Source organism: Eptesicus fuscus, chromosome 5 (assembly GCF_027574615.1).
Source record: "Eptesicus fuscus isolate TK198812 chromosome 5, DD_ASM_mEF_20220401, whole genome shotgun sequence".
Lineage (NCBI taxonomy): Eukaryota > Metazoa > Chordata > Mammalia > Chiroptera > Vespertilionidae > Eptesicus > Eptesicus fuscus.
The window spans coordinates 48148711-48169401 of NC_072477.1; the positions used below are offsets into that span (position 1 = coordinate 48148711).

General features: G+C 35.3%; 1 protein-coding gene across 1 annotated transcript in view; it reads left to right on the forward strand.

Annotated features, from left to right (window-relative positions):
* The window catches only part of VPS13C (vacuolar protein sorting 13 homolog C), a 177107-nt gene that overhangs the window by 142916 nt on the left and 13500 nt on the right, over positions 1–20691 (forward strand). Inside the window, exons 58-70 of the mRNA XM_054716188.1 lie at positions 483–777; positions 3242–3631; positions 5384–5488; positions 7206–7370; positions 8883–9011; positions 9286–9419; positions 11471–11597; positions 12804–13039; positions 17082–17223; positions 18267–18407; positions 19500–19581; positions 19851–19920; positions 20477–20588. Coding sequence (XP_054572163.1) covers positions 483–777; positions 3242–3631; positions 5384–5488; positions 7206–7370; positions 8883–9011; positions 9286–9419; positions 11471–11597; positions 12804–13039; positions 17082–17223; positions 18267–18407; positions 19500–19581; positions 19851–19920; positions 20477–20588 — 2128 coding nt within the window. The remainder of the gene's footprint in view (positions 1–482; positions 778–3241; positions 3632–5383; positions 5489–7205; positions 7371–8882; positions 9012–9285; positions 9420–11470; positions 11598–12803; positions 13040–17081; positions 17224–18266; positions 18408–19499; positions 19582–19850; positions 19921–20476; positions 20589–20691) is intronic.

Sequence of the window (20691 nt, forward strand, 5' to 3'; positions counted from 1 at the left end):
TTTGATTCCTGGTCAAGGGCACATACCTGGGTTAGGGGTTTGCGCCCTGACCTCAATCTGGGTTGCATGTGGGAGGCAACCAGTCGATGAGTCTCTCTCACATTGATGTCTCTCTCTCTCTCTCTCTCTCTCTCTCTCTCTCTCTCTCTCTGTTTCTGTCTCTGTCTCTGTCTCTATCTCTATCTGACTCTCCCCTTTTCCCCTTCCTTCCACTCTCTCTAGAAATCAATGGGAAAAATATACTCGGGTGAGGATTAAAAAAAATTATTGTTTACAGAGAGGTTTTTCCCCCAGAACATTCCTCCATCTGTTAGCATTGTGACTGCGCAAGTTTCTGTAATCTTACTTAGCTTTGGTTTTCTCACTTGTAAAAATAGGATTAATAGTGCTTACCTTGTAGAGTTAAGAATATTTAATGAGATTCTTTTTTTTTACATTCTCAATAAAAACTTTTTTCTCTACCCTGCTTTCTTTTTCTGTAGATGTCAATTATTTATTCAACCAGCTGGTGTCTTAGAGAATCAATACAGAGAATCCACCACTTATATTTCCTGGAAGGAAGAACTTCACAGGAGCAGGGAAGTCAGATGCATGCTGCAGTGTCCATCAGTAGAAGTCAACTTCTTACCTCTCATAGTCAATACAGTTGCTCTGCCTGATGAGTTAAGCTATATATGTACACATGGGGAAGACTGGGATCCAGCTTATGTTATTCATCTTTACCCTACCCTCACTTTGCGGAATCTTCTCCCATATTCCCTAAAATATTTACTTGAGGTATGTTTCTTGCATTTTGTTTGATTTTTATTATTGCATGGAGTGAATTCTAATTTTTTTAAATAATATTTTTAGTTGAGGTTAGTGTTTTACATAGCATATTTATAATGCATTAATCCTATATAATAAAGAGATAATATGCAGATTGACCCTTATGCCATCACAAGATGGTTGCCTACTACCAGGCCAGCAGGGGGGTTAGTGAGGGACAACTAAATGACTGAACAAGCAGGCTGCATGGAGTGACCAGGTCGGCAGGGGCGGTAGTGAGGGACGACCAAATGATTGAACAAGCAGGCTGTGTGGGGCGACAAGGCCAGAGGGGGGGCGGGGGGAAGGGAGGAGCCGTGAGGGGCAACCAGGCCAGCAGGGGGGCAGTTGGGGGCGGCCAGGCTGGCAGGGGGTTAGTGAGGGACAACCAAATGACTGAATAAGCAGGCTGCGTGGGGTGACCAGGCCAGCAGGGGGGTTAGTGAGGGATGACCAAATGACTGAACAAGCCGGCTGCATGGGGCAACCAGGCCAGAGGGGGGGCAGTTAGGGGTGACCAGGTCAGCAGGGGGTCAGTTGGGGGCGACCAGGCTGGCAGGGGGGCAGTTGGGATGAACAGGCTGGCAGAGGAGGGCAGTTGGGGGCAACCAGGCTTACAGGGGGGCAGTTGGGGTGACCAGGTCGGTGGGGGGTGGGGCAGTTGGGGGCAACCTGGCCAGCAGCTTGGGACAGTTACAGGAGACCAGGCTGGCAGGGGGTGCAGTTAGGGGCAATCAGGCCAGCACACAGAGACAGTGAGGGGCGATCAGGCTAGCAGGGGGAGAGCAGTTAGGAGCAACCAGGCAGGCAGGCAAGAGCCAGCTGTCCAGGATTATGAGAGGGATCCCGGATTGGAGAGGGTTCAGGCTCGGCTGAGGGGACCCCCCCCCCACCCCCGTGCATGATTTTTGTGCACCGAGCCTCTAGTAATGACAGCAAAATCTAGTGTAGCATTATTTGGTGCCCGCCACTATACTGTGTGTAGTAGGTGTATTAATATATTTAGTCCTTAAATAACCTCCTGAAGTAGGTACTCTTATTAGACCCATTTTTCAGGTGAAGAAACTGAGTCACAGTGGGCTGGAGTGACAGGCCCAAGGTTCTACAGCTGATAAATTGTAGAGCTGGAATTTGAACAGAGGCAGTTTGCCTCCTTGTTCCCTATCACCTAACTCTGCTGCATCTGTCATAAATTAAGAACCATAATAATTTATCTATTTTTGTAATTTTTTATTTTTAAATTACAGTTGACATACAGTATTTTATTAGTTCCAGGTAAACAACATAGTGATTAGACATTTATGAAGTGATCACCCCAATAAGTCTAATTCCTATCTGACACCATCCATAGTTATTATAATAACATTGACTATAATTAAGTAAAAATCTGTTAGCTGAAGGACAGAAAAAAACCAGTGAGAAAATATTTTATCTTAATTCTAAAGTTAATTTTAAAGTTAATATGATTATTTTTTCCCAGTTTTTATGGAACTTAAAAATAATTACTGTCTGTGTTAAGAAATAATTGGGAACATTTTCTAGTAATGAAGTATTATAAATATTTTAAATTTCTGTATGTCACACATTTTAACATACACAAGTCTGGGAAGTGTTTGAAAACTAAATTATTTATTTTCTTTATCTGACAATTAGCCAAACCTGATTTGTGAAGACTAAAATTAATTAAATGAACTAAATAGTATTTATACTAGAGAAGCCTTCAGTAAAAATGCCTAACTTACTACGTTATTTTTCATTTAAAAAATCCTATCTTACTTAGATAGCTTGTCAGAATAGTTTGATATAACTTTTCTTTGTCTATTTATGTGGAAACTATTAGGCATAGTATGTGAATGGAGGATGAAGCTGAATCTGTCACTCAATTAAATGGCTTATTTAATGACATAGCTTTTAATGGACAATAGCCAGGGCTCCTAAGTCTATGATTCTTGTCAAAGATCTGACTTTTTTTTTTTTAAATATATTTTATTGATTTTTTACAGAGAGGAAGAGAGAGGGATAGAGAGTTAGAAATATCGATGAGAGAGAAACATCAATCAGCTGCCTCCTGCACACCCCCTACTGGGGATGTGCCCGCAACCAAGGTACATGCCCTTGACCGGAATCGAACCCAGGACCTTTCAGTCCGCAGGCCGACGCTCTATCCACTGAGCCAAACCGGTTTCGGCTGACTTTTTTTTTTTTTTTTTTTTTTTACTTATGGCCAAAAGACCTTTTCTGCCTTTGGTTATGATTTAGTGTTTTCTTTTTAGTCCTTAATGATTAGTGGCTATTCGTATAATATGTTACTTTATTGAAAACTTGTCAATTAATCTGTATCTGGTAGGATACTTAGCATTTATATAATATACGGTGTTGTTATTGCAGAGGTTTAAAAAATCACTAAGCAAATTCAGTCTTTGTTTGTTTTTAGGGAACAGCAGAAACTCATGAGCTAGCAGAAGGCAGTGCTGCTGATGTTCTACATTCAAGAATAAGTGGAGAAATAATGGAATTAGTTCTGGTGAAATATCAGGGCAAAAACTGGAGTGGACATTTCCGTATATGTGATACACTTCCGGAATTCTTTCTTGTGTGTTTTTCTTCTGACTCTACAGAAATGATGACAGTCGACCTGTCAATACATGTCAGAAGAATTGGCATTCGGATGGTGCTGTCTGTCTTTAGTCCCTACTGGCTAATCAACAAGACTTCTCGGGTTCTCCAGTATCGTTCAGAAGATATTCATGTGAAACATCCAGCTGATTTTAGGGATATTATTTTATTCTCTTTCAAGAAGAAGAACATTTTTAGTAAAAATAAGGTGTGTATTTGTTGATATAACAAGTTAAAATAAGTTCCTATTTGGAAACTAGGGAGTCTTTAGCCTCTCCTAACATCATGCTTAACCTGTTTGCTAAGTGCTGTTGATACGATTTAGGGCTATAAGACTTTTAAGGAATACATAGTGGGATGTTAGGAACTAACAACAGCTCTCTCCAAGGCTGAGTTACCCTTTTCTCTAGTGCCCCTAGATTTACTTCTGCTCTTGAAGTAGCGTTGGTAGAAAGCTTGGCTTTATGTAGTTTATCAGTGATGAAATGACATTTCAAAAGATAAACAGTTGAATTTGGCGTATATTACCTGAGCCCTTCTATGTAGGAAGCACCAAGCCAGGCCTTTGAGAGAGAAACTAATGCCTACGCCTGGTCCTTTTTTTATGCTCTGGCAGACTCTTCTTTCTTTTTCAGACTCATATCTTGGTGTTGCTCACCACACATTTCCCAAGTACTTACCTCTAGGTCTTTGTATATTCATCCTCTGCCTAGAATGCCTCTTCTATGATTTTCCTGTCTGCCTCATCTTTTCTGGTTATTTGCTTTTCATCCTTTGACATTCTGCTCAGATCTGATGTATGTGAAGGATTTTCTGACCAAGATATTCCATCCATGTTCTCTTAGGGCAGTGGTCGGCAAACTGCGGCTCACGAGCCACATGCGGCTCTTTGGCCCCTTGAGTGTGGCTCTTCCACAAAATACCACAGGCCTGGGCGAGTCTATTTTGAAGAAGTGGCTTTAGAAGAAGTTTAAGTTTAAAAACTATGGCTCTCAAAAGAAATTTCAATCGTTGTACTGTTGATATTTGGCTCTGTTGACTAATGAGTCTGCCGACCACTGTCTTAGGGCATGGTTCTCAAATTTTAGTGTGCATTAGAATCACCCCTAGAGGGCTTTTAAATAGATTGCTGGGTCATGCCCTCATAATTTGATTCAGTATGTCTGGGTGGGCCTGATAATTGCATTTCCAATAGATTCCCAGGTGATGCTGATGGTGTTGGTCCAGTCACCACACTCTGAGAACACTGTCTTAGAGTGCTGGTCCATTCTAACACATGGTGTTATAATAACTGCTTATCTGTCTGACCTTTGGTTGTCCTCAGGTTTTGTATAATATGGTTGGGTGGGTGGAGCTTAATACAGGAATACAGTTAGGTCTCTTCTATAAAACTCTATCTACATCCCATAGCCAGAATAAACTTTTTACCCTCTCACCTTGGTATCATTTTGTACCTTTTGTATGGCTCTTAGCACATTGAGTCTTGTATCATAATTAATAAGTATTTCCTATCTCTCTGTTTAGTTGGAAGCTCATTGAAGAGAGGAATTGTGTCCTGTTGTCCATTCTGCTTATCACGATGCCTTTTATTTAACATTGCTGGATAATGTTAGAAGCTAAATTCTGTGCTATAACTTTATTTCTTAACTCTATATCATAAGTCTGACACTGGAAAATATTTTACATTTTAGTTCTTTTTAAAACAGCAGAAGGCCTTATTGGTATAGATCTTTAAATTCAATATACTCATTGCGTAGGTAAATGAGCAGGTCAGAACATTGCTTTTATTGTATTGACCCCCAGAGTTTTGTGGTTCTGATACCCATTTGCAGTATGGCTTTAATTATATTTTCCTGTGTCCCATGATACTAAGTTTCTAGTGGTCTAGCAACTTTCCATCCAATAAAATTAATATAGTCTTTTAGGTTTCTTATATGATGGTATGTGTTCTCTGGTCTAGGTACAATTAAAAATTTCAACTAGTGCCTGGTCCAATGGCTTTTCATTGGATACAGTGGGAAGTTATGGATGTGTGAAGTGTCCTGCCAACAATATGGAATACTTGGTAAGATTCTGTTTATTTATTTACCTTTGAATTTATTCATATGTTTTTCAGCAAAACAGCTGGATCTTGAGTACAGACATTTTATTTATTTTTTTGAGAGTTTATATTTTATTATCAATTTTCCGAACCATCATATTATTTATCCACTGACTGGCAAAGTTTTCACAACATGTTTATACAGGTTTAGTTTTCTTCTTTCTTTCATTCTCTCCCTCCCTCCCCCGCCCCTAGGGAAAAACTAGCAAACTTTGCATCTACTGAGTTACCAAAAGTCACCCCCAATTTTACTTCATAAAAACAGCTTTTCAATAAGATAAATTCTTTAATTCTTAGGGTGTTCTACCCATTCATTAATGTGCCATTTAACTTTTTTTCCAGACCAGAATTAAAAATAATTTGTGCAGAGAAAATGGGCAGAAGAAAACAATTCACCAAAGAAGTGAAAATTAGCTATGAAATCAATAACCAGTCCAAGACTCTTTCCTTAAGAAACACACAACTCACAATCTTAGAATCTAGCATTTTAGGGAGAAAAACAAAAACAAAAATTGAACTATGATCTTAAAGATTTGGGGTTTTAACTGAATAGATTCTTAGCCAGATGATAAACCAGATATAATCAAGCTAGATTGTTGCTGCTCTCATTTAGTTGCTGTTATTACAAAGGGTCACTTATTTTAAGAAAAGAAAACACCAACACTAAAATTTAGTTTAGGGTCTTTACTCTGTTATTGTCACATTAAATATAGCAAGAACCCAGAAGTTACAACTATTCTGGCAAATTCAAACGATAAATGCTTAGTGGAGATAGTTCAAATGTGAAATTATAGAATAATTTTAGTAGTTTTATGCCATCTTAAAAAGATGTGAACATTTCAGAAAGAAGCTTTGCCATCAATGCAACTTAATAGAAATCAAATATTCTAATGATATTGAATGCTTTTCACATATTAGGAAAAATTATCAGTATGGAATATTTACTCCAGTTTATTTTTATCAATAACTTAAATTAATAATAACATAAGGAGATGATGTAAGTCTATAAACTTTTTAATTCAGAGTATTATATCTCTATAAATTTCTATGGCCACTTAATACCATAGCAAAACCAGAATTTGTCAAAGTTTAAGACAGTGAGTTGAATCTATCCAAGTAAGCAACTTGGTAAATATTAATCATATGCTAGAATCCTCCTTCCATTCTACTCTCTGCCAAGCATTTCTTAAATCTTTAATTTGACTGAAAATTTGAGCAACCTGATACTAGTTGGCCTGTTTTAGTTCCACTTTGAAATTCTCATCTTACGTTATTAACAGCAGAGATAATAAATGCAGCAAAACTTGATCCTTTACACTAATTTAAAACAACTTATGTTTGGAATGTTAAAAAGTAAAGAATACAAATAAATTAAATCTGTTATTACAAGTAATCATTAGTTAAATATGCCAGTTGATATTTCTTGAGTTGATTTTTGATGTAGCCAAACTAAAAACCAAAATTTTTCTTATTAGTGAGAAGATAATCATTAGTGGGATATGGCTTTAGTAGTTACTTTATAGTAGTTACTTTAAGAAATCGTATTTTAAAATGTTTTAAGAAGTCTCTGTGTGAATGGTGTGTGTGTGTGTGTGTGTGTGTGTGTGTGTGTGTGTGTGTGATTCAAAGAAGCTGTATAAAGTATTGGGAAATGATAAGCTTGTTTGTTTCCTTTCCACAGGTTGGTGTTAGCATCAAAATGAGTAGTTTTAATCTTACACGCATAGTTACTCTGACTCCCTTTTGTACCATTGCAAATAACTCATCATTAGAATTAGAAGTTGGTGAAATTGCATCTGATGGCTCAATGCCAACTAATAAGTGGAACTATATTGCTTCTTCAGAGGTAAAATTTTCCTTTAATATAACTGGCTCCTAAAATGTACAAATAAATATGGACATATAAATAAGAGTTGTATATACCTTTTGTCATACTCACTTTGCTATTGTATTTGTGTGTTAAAATATGACAGCCAACTTTGAAAGACTTTTCTTATGCAATGTAAGCATAGGTTAAAAAAGAAAATGGTTGCTGATATTTACCACTAGCCCAGTCTACGTGGTTAACACTAATTCTTTAGTTCTTCCTATATGTATAGAATGGGATATAAAGATAATATAAAAAAGTTTTATCTCAGTAGTTAAGATAATGTATTCTGTATTTAAGTAGCTTGTAATCTTGTTGGAGGGCTTAAGACTCATAAATTAACACATGGAAAAAAAAGATAGTCTATACCAAGTTATAGGTGGTTATAAATTTCTGAATAGATGAGCTGGAAGTCTCCTTGAAAATTTCCTAAAATTCAATCCTTATACTTTACAGAGAAAGACATTTAATCTCATACTTATCTAAGGTTAATAAGGTTATTGGAAATTGTGGTCATTGTGGTATACATCAAAGGGGAAAGTTTCATAGAAGAGGTGAGATTTGAATTAAACGTTGTAGGCTGGGAGTAAGATTTGAGGAAGTGCAGAGAATAAGGGTATGAGTAGGGGAGGGGACAGGTGCAAAGACAAGAATTTGAATTTACCTGAGTTTTCAACCAAACGAGCTGACTTTAAGGATAGAGCCATTCTTCTATACATCTCAAAAAAATTCTAAAATAATTTAAAAAAATACTTAGCAAAAGTTTAAGAAGAATGATTCTAAATATAATACAAACAGATTGAGAGCACTAAGAGGCATGCACTTTCCAAGGCACTTAGAATGATCCCCGCAGACTTGGCAACACATGCTCACTATCTTTTTATCTTTGATGTGGGTTTGGTGACAGTAGTATTTTTATTCAGAAATAGAACTTCCTCAATATTCTCTAACACACATTTTGTATTAGGAGCTAAGATCTCAGTTTTATAGATAAGAAAACTGAGGCTCAAAAGGTATATGATTTGATTCACAACAAGCAGCTGGGAAGATAATGTTAGTAGTTCTCCTAGCAAGGTCTATAGACTCTCCTCTGCCTTTAGATATCTTTCTGGTTTATTCTGGATAAGATAACCTGAAATAATTCATAGTGCATTAAGGAATTTAAGTAAGATATGCACAAAGAGTGTTATTATGATTATAGTTTTTAAATACTTGAGATATTTGAGGCATTCTTAATCAGTAAGCTCTTCAGTTTCTCATATTGTAATCATTTCATAAAGACGTATAGACTAATATATCTATATTCATCTTTGATTTCATAAATAGTCATTATATTATCAATCATGTTAATATGAGATGTAGAGGGAATATTTTAAGGAACTTAGTAATAATTGAAACAGGATCCTATTTAGAAGTGAAAACTTAAATAACCACTGTCTTATTTATACCACAGAATTGTTTTAAGACTGATGTTAACTTTTCTATTTTTAGTGTCTTCCATTTTGGCCTGAAAATTTGTCAGGCAAACTCTGTGTGAGAGTAGTAGGCTGTGAAGGATCCTCCAAACCATTCTTTTATAACCGACAGGATAATGGCACTCTATTGAGCTTAGAAGATCTGGTACGTTTTCATGTTTTAAAATAAAATATCTCTGATTTATAAAATTTGCTTTAAAATATTTTATAAAAACATGCCTTAAAATCTACTTGTAATTATATGAAGGTACTACTGTATCAATATATCATACCATACATATATTTGTAAGAGATCAGAGCCAGTGTGCTTTTCATAAGAAATTAAGAAAACCTTTTTGTGTCTACATAGTTGATTGAAATTCTAAATATAAGTGCATGTTAAAGCATTACCTCAAACGTACTTTCCCCCCCTATTATAGAATGGGGGTATCTTGGTGGATGTAAACACTGCTGAACATTCAACGGTCATAACCTTCTCTGATTACCATGAAGGATCTGCACCTGCTCTGATAATAAACCATACACCCTGGGACACCCTCACATATAAACAGAGGTATGAACAAAAAGAGCTCATGGAAAATTTTATTTTCTTCTGCTGGACCAAAATTCCTCTAGAAAACACTTGAGACTAAATGTGTTCTACGTTCTGAATGTGTTCAGTTTAGAAAGGTAATATGGAACACATATGTTGTTTACTACTAATACCATTAGCAGGTTTTGAGACAGTATTCTATAATCAAACACAATATTTCTGCAGCAAAATTTATGAATATTTATACCAATTGGGATAAATAAAACTATTAATAGTCTCACATCGTTTTTTCAGATCAGATTTTGCTGCCAAATGACTGTCAAAACCAAACTAATAGAAAAATCTTTGGACTTTTGGAGTTTTCTGAATTTCAGAATTGCATTTAAGGAATTGTGAATCCGTATAAACATTATTCTTCCTTTGTAATCTGATGATGCTTTGTGAACCTCTCCCTATAAATTTATATCCAGTTTTTTATTGATAGGGGTAGTAAAAGATTAAATGGGAGGACATTGAGTAGATAGTCTTGTTGACTGTATAGTACACACTGATGATACCATCTCTGTATATAAAAGCCTACCATTCGATTGGTAGCTATGATGCACACTGACCACCAGGAGGCAGACACTCAATGCACAGGCATGGAAACATGGAACAGACTGATGAATCTCAGAGGGAAGGGGGGAGGAGGAGGGCAGGAAGAGATTAACTTACGATCTTTCATGCATACTAGAGGCCTGGTGCATGGATTCGTGCACCAGTGGGGTCCTTTAGCCTGAACTGTGGGGATCAGGTTGAAACCAGACTGGTGCAGAGATTTGTGCACTTGTGGGGTACCTTGGCCTGGCCTGCAGGGATTGGGCTGAAACTGGCTCAACATCCCCCCGAGGGGTCCTGGATTGTGAGAGGATTCAGGCCAGGTCGAAGGACTTCACCAGTGCATGAATCTGTGCACCGGGCCTCTAGTTATATAATAATGAATGATACCATTATGTAATAATAGTTTTAAACCGTTAGTATATAACATTATATATTTGCAGAGAATTATTATAAATCTGCAAGGCGTTGCTTTATTATAAAGTAATTCTACCTATATAATTATATATATAAAAATATAAAATAATGCCTTATAGATTTGTCTATTCTTAACTCTCATGGCTTGAATGCATTGAGAGATTTAAAAGTGCAGATTGAGATGGAAACCTAATAGTGTTACTTTTTATTTTTTTAGTTCTCAGAAACTTGTTTATAAGTTGTTTATATTATGTGGACCAATACTTTTTTTAAAAAAAGTATATTTCTTTATTGATTTCAGAGAGGAAGGAAGAAGGAGAGAGAGATAGAAACATCAATGATGAGAGAGAAGATTGGCTGCCTCCTGCACGCCCCCCACTGGGGATTGAACCCGCAACCCAGGCATCTGCCCTTGGCTGGAATTGAACCCAGGACCCTTCAGTCCGCAGGCTAATGCTCTATCCACTGAGCCAAGCTGGCTAGGGCTGGCCAATACTTTTTAAACTTCAATGATAAATTTCAAGATCTCCTGGAAATCTTGTTAAAATGCAGATTCTGATTTAGTAGGTTTTAGATGGGGTCCAGGATTTTGCATTTCCAGCAAGCCCAGTTAATGCTGATGCTGCTGGTCCACAGACTGCACTTGGAGTGGCGACAGTATGGACCCAATTATTTTTTTTCTGTGACACATATTTCTTATGAATTTTATTTGATTAAAAAGCTTACATATAAGCACTAGTGCTGCTATTCACAGCTTTTTTTTTTTTAACAGGTGTACTCTGACATACCAGTTTGTTTACCTTAATGAATTCTATTGGTGTGATCATCCTTGCATCAGTTTAGAGAGTACACTGGAACCTCGGAAAGAGAAATATTCTGTTACCTCCTGCTTCAAAACCATTAGTTTACTGGGCTTTTTAGGCTATTTATTTTTAAGCAGAGTTGTGTTTAATTATTAAAGGCAATTTTATAAGATTTCTGTGCCAGTTTCTATCTCAGTAAAACATAGTCTGGGTTTCTCAAGCTGATAATTTAATCTTCCATCGGTTGTGTTTCAGTGGATTACAGGAAGAAGTGGAATTGCTGCCAAGACAAGCTCGACTTTTTGCCTGGGCAGATCCTACGGGTACCAGAAAACTTACATGGAGATATGCAGCAAATATTGGGCAACATGATCTATTAAAGGTATCATTTGATGTGAATGATGGCAAAGGAAGTAAACAAGCTAGCTTCACACAGATATCTTTAGTTTTTGAACTAAAAATGAATTGGAAATATCTCAAAATAGATTACTTTTGGACTTTAGATTGCAAATAGTTCATGCCAATATTTAATCTATAAGATATGTCAAAATAACTCATTTATAATTTCAAAAATAGCCCCACTTCATCTTGTCTAAATAAAGATTAGCAAAGCACTTTTTTATTTACCTGTTTTTAAAAGGAAGGAATTTTAAGGCTAAATGAAAAACAACTTTATTTTGAACATACACATACCACTGTTGGCTGTGAGATTTTTATCATGCTTTCCAATCAAGGCCATATATTTTTTAATTAAAGGAGTCCTCCCACTCTGACCCCACCCCTTTCCCTCTGGCCATCATCACACTGTTGTGTATGTCTATGTGCCATGCATATATGTTCTTTGGCTAATCCCTTCACCTTCTTTCATCCAGTCCCCTCCTCGCCCCCCCCACCCCCTTACAGCTGTCAGTCTGTTCCATGTATCCATGCCTCTGTTTCTAACAACAACAAAACTATTTCCATACTCTTGTTACCATCCTTTTTTGTTTTTTGTTTTTTCCAAGAAAGCAAGAGATGAAAAGCACGTAGTAGATACTTGTACTACCTGTTGAAATTAACTGTGATTATATTATGTTAAGCCCAGATGAAGAGGAATCATTATTTTAATCTCTGAAAACAGTAATCAGGCATCATATTTTCAGGCTTTTCTTGGTGAACTTACTATAAATTGATCACCGTATTTTGACTGTTTAACAGTGTGATGTATATAAATTTTTTCAGTGTTATAAAATTTTAAAACAAAAGTAAACTAGGTTAGTTTTACCTAAGGTCTAATAAACATCTGAACCATTCTGTTGTCCATATTGGAGACAAGTAAGCATCTTATAGCATTGGTGCCATTGAAGGCTATTCTTGTTTCTGCTAAGTACCTTTTTTTAAAAAATTTAGAAACAAATTTTATTTAAGATCTGAAATACAGTTCCTAAAATATCAACTTCTCCAGAAAACCATGGCTACACAACAATGCATTGCCTCTATCATTATAGTCATGCTTTTTAAACTTTTATGAACTTTCTTAGTTACTGCAGTTCAACTTTATGGAATAAAAACTGTTCGTGGGTTTAATATAAAGTCTCTTTTCCCCCAGGATGAGTGTGGACAGTTTCCATATGATGCAAACATCCAGATACACTGGGTGTCATTCCTGGATGGACGCCAGAGAGTTTTGCTTTTCACAGATGATGTTGCCTTGGTTTCCAAAGCACTGCAGGCAGAAGAAATGGAGCAGGCTGATCATGAAATAACCTTTTCTCTTCATAGTCTTGGGCTTTCACTGGTTAACAATGAAAAGAAGCAAGAAGTTTCATATATTGGGATTACCAGGTATGGAAGAAGGAAGATAAGGCATCAGAAATCTTTAAAAGACATTGAGGGCATAATATCAAATTTGAGAGTAAACCTTTACCTGTTCTGAGTTTATATACTGTACATTCTTTCAGGAAAACTTTATGGAACAGTCGTTTTCACAGCTAGATGGTTGAAAACCACATAATATAGAAAGTGACTAAGATAATATCTTTGCCCTTAAAATATTCATCCTCGGTGGTGGGGAAAAAGATTTGCTTCTTTCTTTGTTGTTTGTATGTGCTTTTCTAAGTGAATTATAAAAACAGAGAAATGCTACAAAGAAGTATGCACACATACAGTGGAAATACAGAGTTATTCGTAGAAGCAACTAATTTGTGTGGTAGAGGCTGGAGAAACTGGCAGGGGTCAGCGAAAGCCAACCACATGGGTCAGATAAATTAGAAAAAAGGTTCACAGAGGAGGCAGTATTTAACATGGGTACATGATTGTTAATGGGTGATTATTTAGAACTTGTTAACAGTGATGGGACCAATTTCTCTAGTTCTGCTTATACCTTTATAAGAAAAATATTTGAATTTATTTAATTTGGTTTTTCTGATCACACTAACTGGTAAAAGACTAACTTTTTGGAGGCTAATGGGTGGAATGATGAACATGGGATCATGTACAGTCAGCATAGAATCTCTTGATATTTATATGTTTAGTGAAATAAAAAAATTGAATAAACAAAGAGGCCATGTATATAGGCCACTTTATTTTATTTTATTTTTTTAAAATATATTTTTATTGATTTCAGAGAGGCAGGGAGATGGAGAGGGAGATAGAAACATCAATGATGAGAGAGAATCATTGATCGGCTGCTTCCTGCACACCCCTCCCCCCCCCCACTGGGGATCGAGCCCACAGCCCAGGCATGTGCCCTTGACCAGAATCGAACCTGGGACCCTTCAATCCGCAGGCTGACGCTCTATCCACTGAGCCAAACCGGCTAGGGCAATATAGGGCACTTTATACAACACCTGACAGATTAAACTTTCTATAAATGCTATTACAATACCATTAATATAATATTAATATATTTATGTATATCTGAGTAACATGTTTTCTTAGGTGTACATTTCAGTATTGTATAATGTCTTTAAAGTTTTTAAATTGATGGATTGATTTTGTTTAGAGTGGAAGGGAGAGAGAGAGAGAGAGAGAGAAAAAGAAGAGAGAGAGAAAGAGAAGCATCTATTTGTTGTTTCACTTATTTATGCATTCCTTTGTTGTTTCTTATATGTGCGTGACCAGGGATCAAACCCACAACCAAGGTGTATGGGGACGATGGTCTAACCAACTGAGCTACCCAGCCAGGACTCAGTCTTGTATTGTTATTTTTTTATTATTATTTTTTATCCTAAAGTTTATTTATCAAATTTCATCAGTGGACTCTTAGACTGGCTTTAAAATAAGGGCAGTCATTGGCAAACCATAACTTTTCAAGTGTATTGTGTTTTTAAACTAAATATGAAAATCATTTTAAAATCATATAAATCCATTTTTCTTTTCTTTCTTGTTCTTTGACATAATGTGTTTATACAAATATTATATGTGCTATTACAGTATTTTGTCAGGTTGGCCTTTATTTATAAGGTCATTTAAAACTTTATCTAAAAGAACTTGAATACCTTTTTTCTGACACACCGCACTTCAGTAAGGATGTGTACTGAGGAAAAGTAAGTCAGTTACATAGTATTTTTAAATAGATTTAGTTTTTGAGCAGTTTTAGGTTTATAAGAAAATTGAGTGTAGAGTTCCCATATACCTCCAAGTTTCCCCCATTATTGATATCTTGAAATAGTGAGTACGTTTGTTACTATTAATGAACTAATAATGATACATTATTATTTAAAGTCCCTTGTTTATGTTATGTTAGAAATGCTCTTTGTATTATGAATTGTATGGGTTTTGACAGATGTATAACATGTATTCACCATTACAGTATCATCATATAATAAAAGCCTAATATGCTAAGTGTCCGGTTGCCTGGTTGGCCATTCAACCAATCAAAGCATAATATGTTAATGATATGCTAAGGCCGCTCAACCGCTCGCTATGACTTGCACTGACCACCAGGGGGCGGATGCTCCAACCAGTAGGTTAGCTTGCTGCTGGGGTCAGGCTGATCAGGACTGAGCAAAACCGGCTGGACATGCCCTGGAGCCCTCCCACGGTTCCTCCCTGCTGGCCAACCTTGCACATCCCTTCCCGGCCCCCGATCATGCACCAGTGGGGTCCCTCGGCCTGGCCTGCATCCTCTTGCAGTTTGGGCTGAGCCCCCTTAACCCCCCAAGTGCATGAGTTTTGTGTACTGGGCCTCTAGTATAGAATAGTTTTATTACCCTAAAAGTCACCTGTGCTCCACCTGTTCCTCCCTCCCTCTTTCCCCTAAACCACTAATCTTTTTACTGTCTGTAAGTTTTCCAGAAAGTCATGTCATTGGAATCAGGTGGTGTAGATTATTCATTTTTTTATCACTGAATAATATTTCATGTCTGGATGCACCATAATTTATTTATCCATTCACTGACTAAAAGACAGTCCTAGTTGCTTGCAAGTTTTGGCAATTATGAGTAAAGTTACTATAAACATTCACATGCAGGTTTTTGTGTGGATACTAAGTTTTCAACTCATTTGGGTAAATATAAAGGAGCATGATTGATGGATCATATAGTTAGAGTATATTTAATTTTATAAGAAACTGCCAAATTGTCTTCTAAAGTGGCAGCACTAATTTTGCATTCCTACTGAGAATGCAAAATGAATGAGATTTCCTGATGCTCCACATCCTTGCCCGCATTTGGTGTTGTCAGTGTTCCAGGTTTTGGCTATTCTAATAGGAATGTAGTGGCATCTTGTTGTTATTTTGATTTGCAATTCCCTAATTACATATGATGTTGATCACCTTTTCATACGTTTAATTGCCATCTGAATATTTTCTTTTTAGCCCTGAGCTAAAAGTATCCAATATATATTGACAATTCCAAACCAAGCATGTGTCACAATATACCCAACTCTCAGGAAAGCAATAGCTAGGAAAATAAGAAAATTTAAGACTTTCTATTCACAGCAGCTTTTCTTTAGAAAAATAAAATGAGGTTGCAACCAAAGTTAGTTTCTGAATGACTCATTTGTAAGTCAAGCAAGGAAAGCCTTTAACCGTAGTGAGTTAATTGAATAATATGATTGTAACAGCTGAAGAAATGTATCCAGAGAAAATAAACTTAGGACCATTAGCCTTTTGGTGAGAACAGTTGTTTGAAGAATTGAGGACATTCAGAGCATCAATAGTCAATTATATAACAAGGGCAGTTATTTTGAGTGGTTTTCCGTGTCCCTTGATGAGTCAACAGATGTTACCAATACTGCTCAGTTGTACACATATTTGAGAAGGCAGTGCTGAATTTGAAGTGACTGAAGAATTAGCCTCTATGAATAGTTAGCAAAGAGCAAATAGGTGAAAATATTTTCAAACAAGATTTATTGTGGTGATCATTTCACAGTATATACAAATATTGAATAATTAGGTTGTAACCTGAAACTTATTTTATGTTAATTATACATCACTAAGAATTTAAAAATAAAAATGTGTTTTTCTCATTATTAATAGACTTGTGTTTTTAAAAATTATACACAATTGTTATTTTTCTGTTTTGAATTTAATCAATTAAAAAATTTGTGGAAAATTTTTTTCCTCTCTCATATTTAAGTTGCTTCATAGTAACTTTAATGTTGTCTCAGCCATGGAGCCTAAAATAATTATTGTATGGTCCTTACAAAAAGTTTGCCAAATCTTTAATTGATTGATGTCAACTCGTGATAAAAAAACATTTCCCACTGCTTCTTTTCCTTATGTTACTTTATAACACAGGTATATTCTGGTATTTCAAAAATATCTCTTGTATAAATGTAATTTCCATAGAAGATTGATAGTTGCAATAATTTTGAGTTGAAGGACAGTTCCACAAACTGAAATATGTATTCCTAATTTAATTTTCTTTATGGATTATTTTAGTTCTGATGTTATTTGGGAGATGAAACCAAAACAGAAATGGAAGCCTTTTAGTCAAAAGCACATAATGTTACTGGAACAGTCCTATAAGAAATATCAAGCAGCAAAACAACATGGCTGGATTAAGCTAGACAATAATTTTGAGGTATATCAGAGTTTTTGTTTTTTATTTTATTGTATTTTGTTGTTTTTGGTGGTGATAAATAAAATTTTACTATCCAAGTAAAAATGTGTGTGTGGAAGCTAATTTATTAGTAAATAAACTCATTTATTAGTAGGATTGGCATGACTAATATTTATTAATACATTTTTATTAGTACATTTTTAATTAAATATATTGTTATTATATGCTGTAGTACATTTTTATAATCTATTTACAAGACAGATAGTTTCACAGAATTAGTTTTGTTGCCAGTAAGATTATGGAGAAATTAAGATTGCTTGAAATTTTTTTTATTGGTATTGAATTATACCAATATGTATTGTCTAATAAAGTCTGTACAAAATTATCTATTTTAATGATGAAAAACTTGCTCAATTAAATTCATTAAATGTGAATGATAGTTGGACATGGGGAAATGTCCACAAACAAAGGTGTCCATAGGCCGTTACAGTGTTGACTCTGAAACTTAATTTGCTCCAAGAAGACCCCAGAATCTTGACTGCAATTTCTAGTTTGTTCTGGTTCAGTCATACAGCTCTTTGTCTTTGATATCTGATGGTTGAATTTGCATTGGCTATCAGCTATGCTCCCCATCCTACCTCCTCCCCCATAAATGTCAGCCATGCGCAAATGAAAATAAACAACTGTACAATTAGTGTCAGATATAAATAAGCTGTCAACTATTCATTGTTTAACTTTGTTAAAACAAAGTTTAAAAATGACCTAGGCTTATCCATTACTATTGAGGTTTTTAAAAAAATATAAAGCATGACTTACCTTAAGTACAGTTTATGTAATTGAAAAGTTCTCAGTTGTTTTCCTTTTCCTCATAACTTTAGTAGAAAAGTGATGATTTTGTTTCAAACATCTCAACTGTATTTCACCTTAAGGTAGATATTTTGGTGAGGGAAAAATTACGATATTTTCCCCTTTCAATTTGTGAGTAAATGAGTATTTAAAATGGGCTACAGTGCTAATTAATTCCTGCTCATCACAAACACATGTTCTTTTTGTTTTTTCCCCAGGTCAATTTTGATAAAACTCCAATGGAAATGCGCCTCCCTATTCCGTGCCCTATAAAGCGAGATTTTTTATCAGGAATTCAAATTGAATTTAAGCAGTCTCCTCACCAGAGAAGTTTGAGGGCCAGATTGTATTGGCTTCAGGTACCACTGTCATCCTCACTTCAGTACCTATACAGACAGTTCCTGACTTATGATGGTTTGAACCACAATTTCTGGACTTTACAATGGTGTGAAAGCAATAAGCATTCAGTAGAAACTGTACTTTGAATTTTGAATTCTGACATTTTCCCACATTAGTGATATGTAGTACTATAGTCTTGTGATGCTGGGCAGAAGCAGCAAGCCACATCTCCCAGCCACGTGTTCACGAGGGCAACAACTGATACTCTGCAGTGTATTAAATGCATTTTCAACTTATGATATTTATCAGGATGTAAACCCGTAACCCCATCGTCAGTGAAGAAGCATCTGTATCTAATCACTTTGGGAATCTTGGGGATTCTAGCATACATTGTAATTAATGTCTTTCTTTTTGTTTGTGTGTTTATTCTCCTCTAAAATATCATGTGGATTCAACATACTATTACCATCAAAGTCCAAAGATCTTGTCACTGTTGAGACTATTTAATTTGACCAGTTAGCCTGCAAGAGTGATTCCTTGCTTTGAAATAGTTGTTTTTAAATACTCCTTTGAATATTTCATGAGATCCCCAAATAGGATTTTCTTTTGTCATTCTACCTGGGAATGAGCAAGGCTGTATTGGAGGTTGTTTTGGCAGCTTGTTTGCTTCTTCCCTCTTTCTTCCTTTCCTCTCTCTCTTTTTTTTTCCTTCCTTTTAACTGATGGATATTATTTAGGACATTTTTCTTCTTTTTCTTCTTTCTACCTATCATTTGATTTCATATCCAGTCTCCATTTACATTTTATTTAGATTAAACATAGTTAAAATCTCACATGATCCATAGGTACAAGTATTTCCATTAATGATGTACATGCTGTGTAATGTTAATGTAATGATGAGGATATTTACATATTCCTTCATATAAAAAAGATTGCCCTTGCTGAGGTATATAAGAGTTTTAGATTTAAAGTGAAACTTCTAATAGTACCACTTATACATATGGATACTTAATTATGATGAAATTTGTGACATCTTTTATAATATTGCCTCTGAAACGAAAAGTTTAAATTATTTGTAATCCTGCTGAGTTAGTTTTCCTTTCCCCCCCCAGATTGATAATCAGTTACCAGGAACAATGTTCCCTGTTGTGTTTCATCCTGTGGCCCCTCCAAAATCTATTGCTTTGGATTCAGGTAAAAAACAAAAATTAAGTTGAAAATTATTCTATGTCAGGCAAAAGTTATTTAGCTGGTTATATTCTCCTCTGTAAACTTGGAATAGTAAATCCTCTTGATTAATTTTCATTTTGTTTTATATAAATAAGGAATTATGTAAGGAAATGTGTTTTTGAATCTGTAAAAAAATTAAGTTGAAATATACTGTTTATAAAAGTTAAGTAAATATTGTTTTTACGTAATATAAAGCTTGATGTCCCCTTTCTTGTTTTATTTCTTCCCCTTAGAACCCAAACCTTTCATTGATGTGAGTGTCATCACAAGATTTAATGAGTACAGTAAAGTCTTACAGTTTAAGTAAGTAAATTTTCCTTTATCTAAAGAAATTTAAAATAAGACTCTACTTTGAAAATAAATTATTTTCTGCCTGAACATTTTAATCCACATTTGGCCAAGTAATTTTCTATGTTGAAACTTATTTTAATAATAGCCTCTATATATTGTAAAGTATAAAATTCCTTCAAATGCTTTCTCTACTTTGTTACTCCAATTAGTATATAAAATAGTTAGTGAAATATAAATGACATGTATTTGTGAGATGTATTCTTTAAAGTAATTGCTGTTGTCTCTAAAGAAAGGATAATACACGCTATATCATCTAATTGTATTTGTCTCTTCTGTAACATGATAAGTCTGGGAATTTGGGACTTTAAATGCTAAGTATCACTTTCAGTGAAATCTGTAATGAAAAAAAATCTCAGTCTAAGTAGACTTTGAACTTGTTAACATGACACATTTTAAGAGATGAAGGAACAAGATCTTACTATGGCTTTTGGCAAAAATTAAAGTTTAAGCATTGAAAATTACTAGGCTTGAAACCATTTTCCATTAAAAAAAAAATGTTTTCCTTCAGGTATTTTATGGTCCTCATTCAGGAAATGGCCTTAAAAGTTGATCAGGGATTTCTGGGGGCTATAATTGCGTTGTTTACCCCAGCAACTGACCCTGAAGCTGAAAGAAAACGGGTAACAATTTTTATTTCTTGGGAAAATTATAAAATTTGAAAAATTAAATCAGCCTTTTTTTTTGAAATAACTGTAGTAGAAGAAAAAAATTAAAATAGAAATT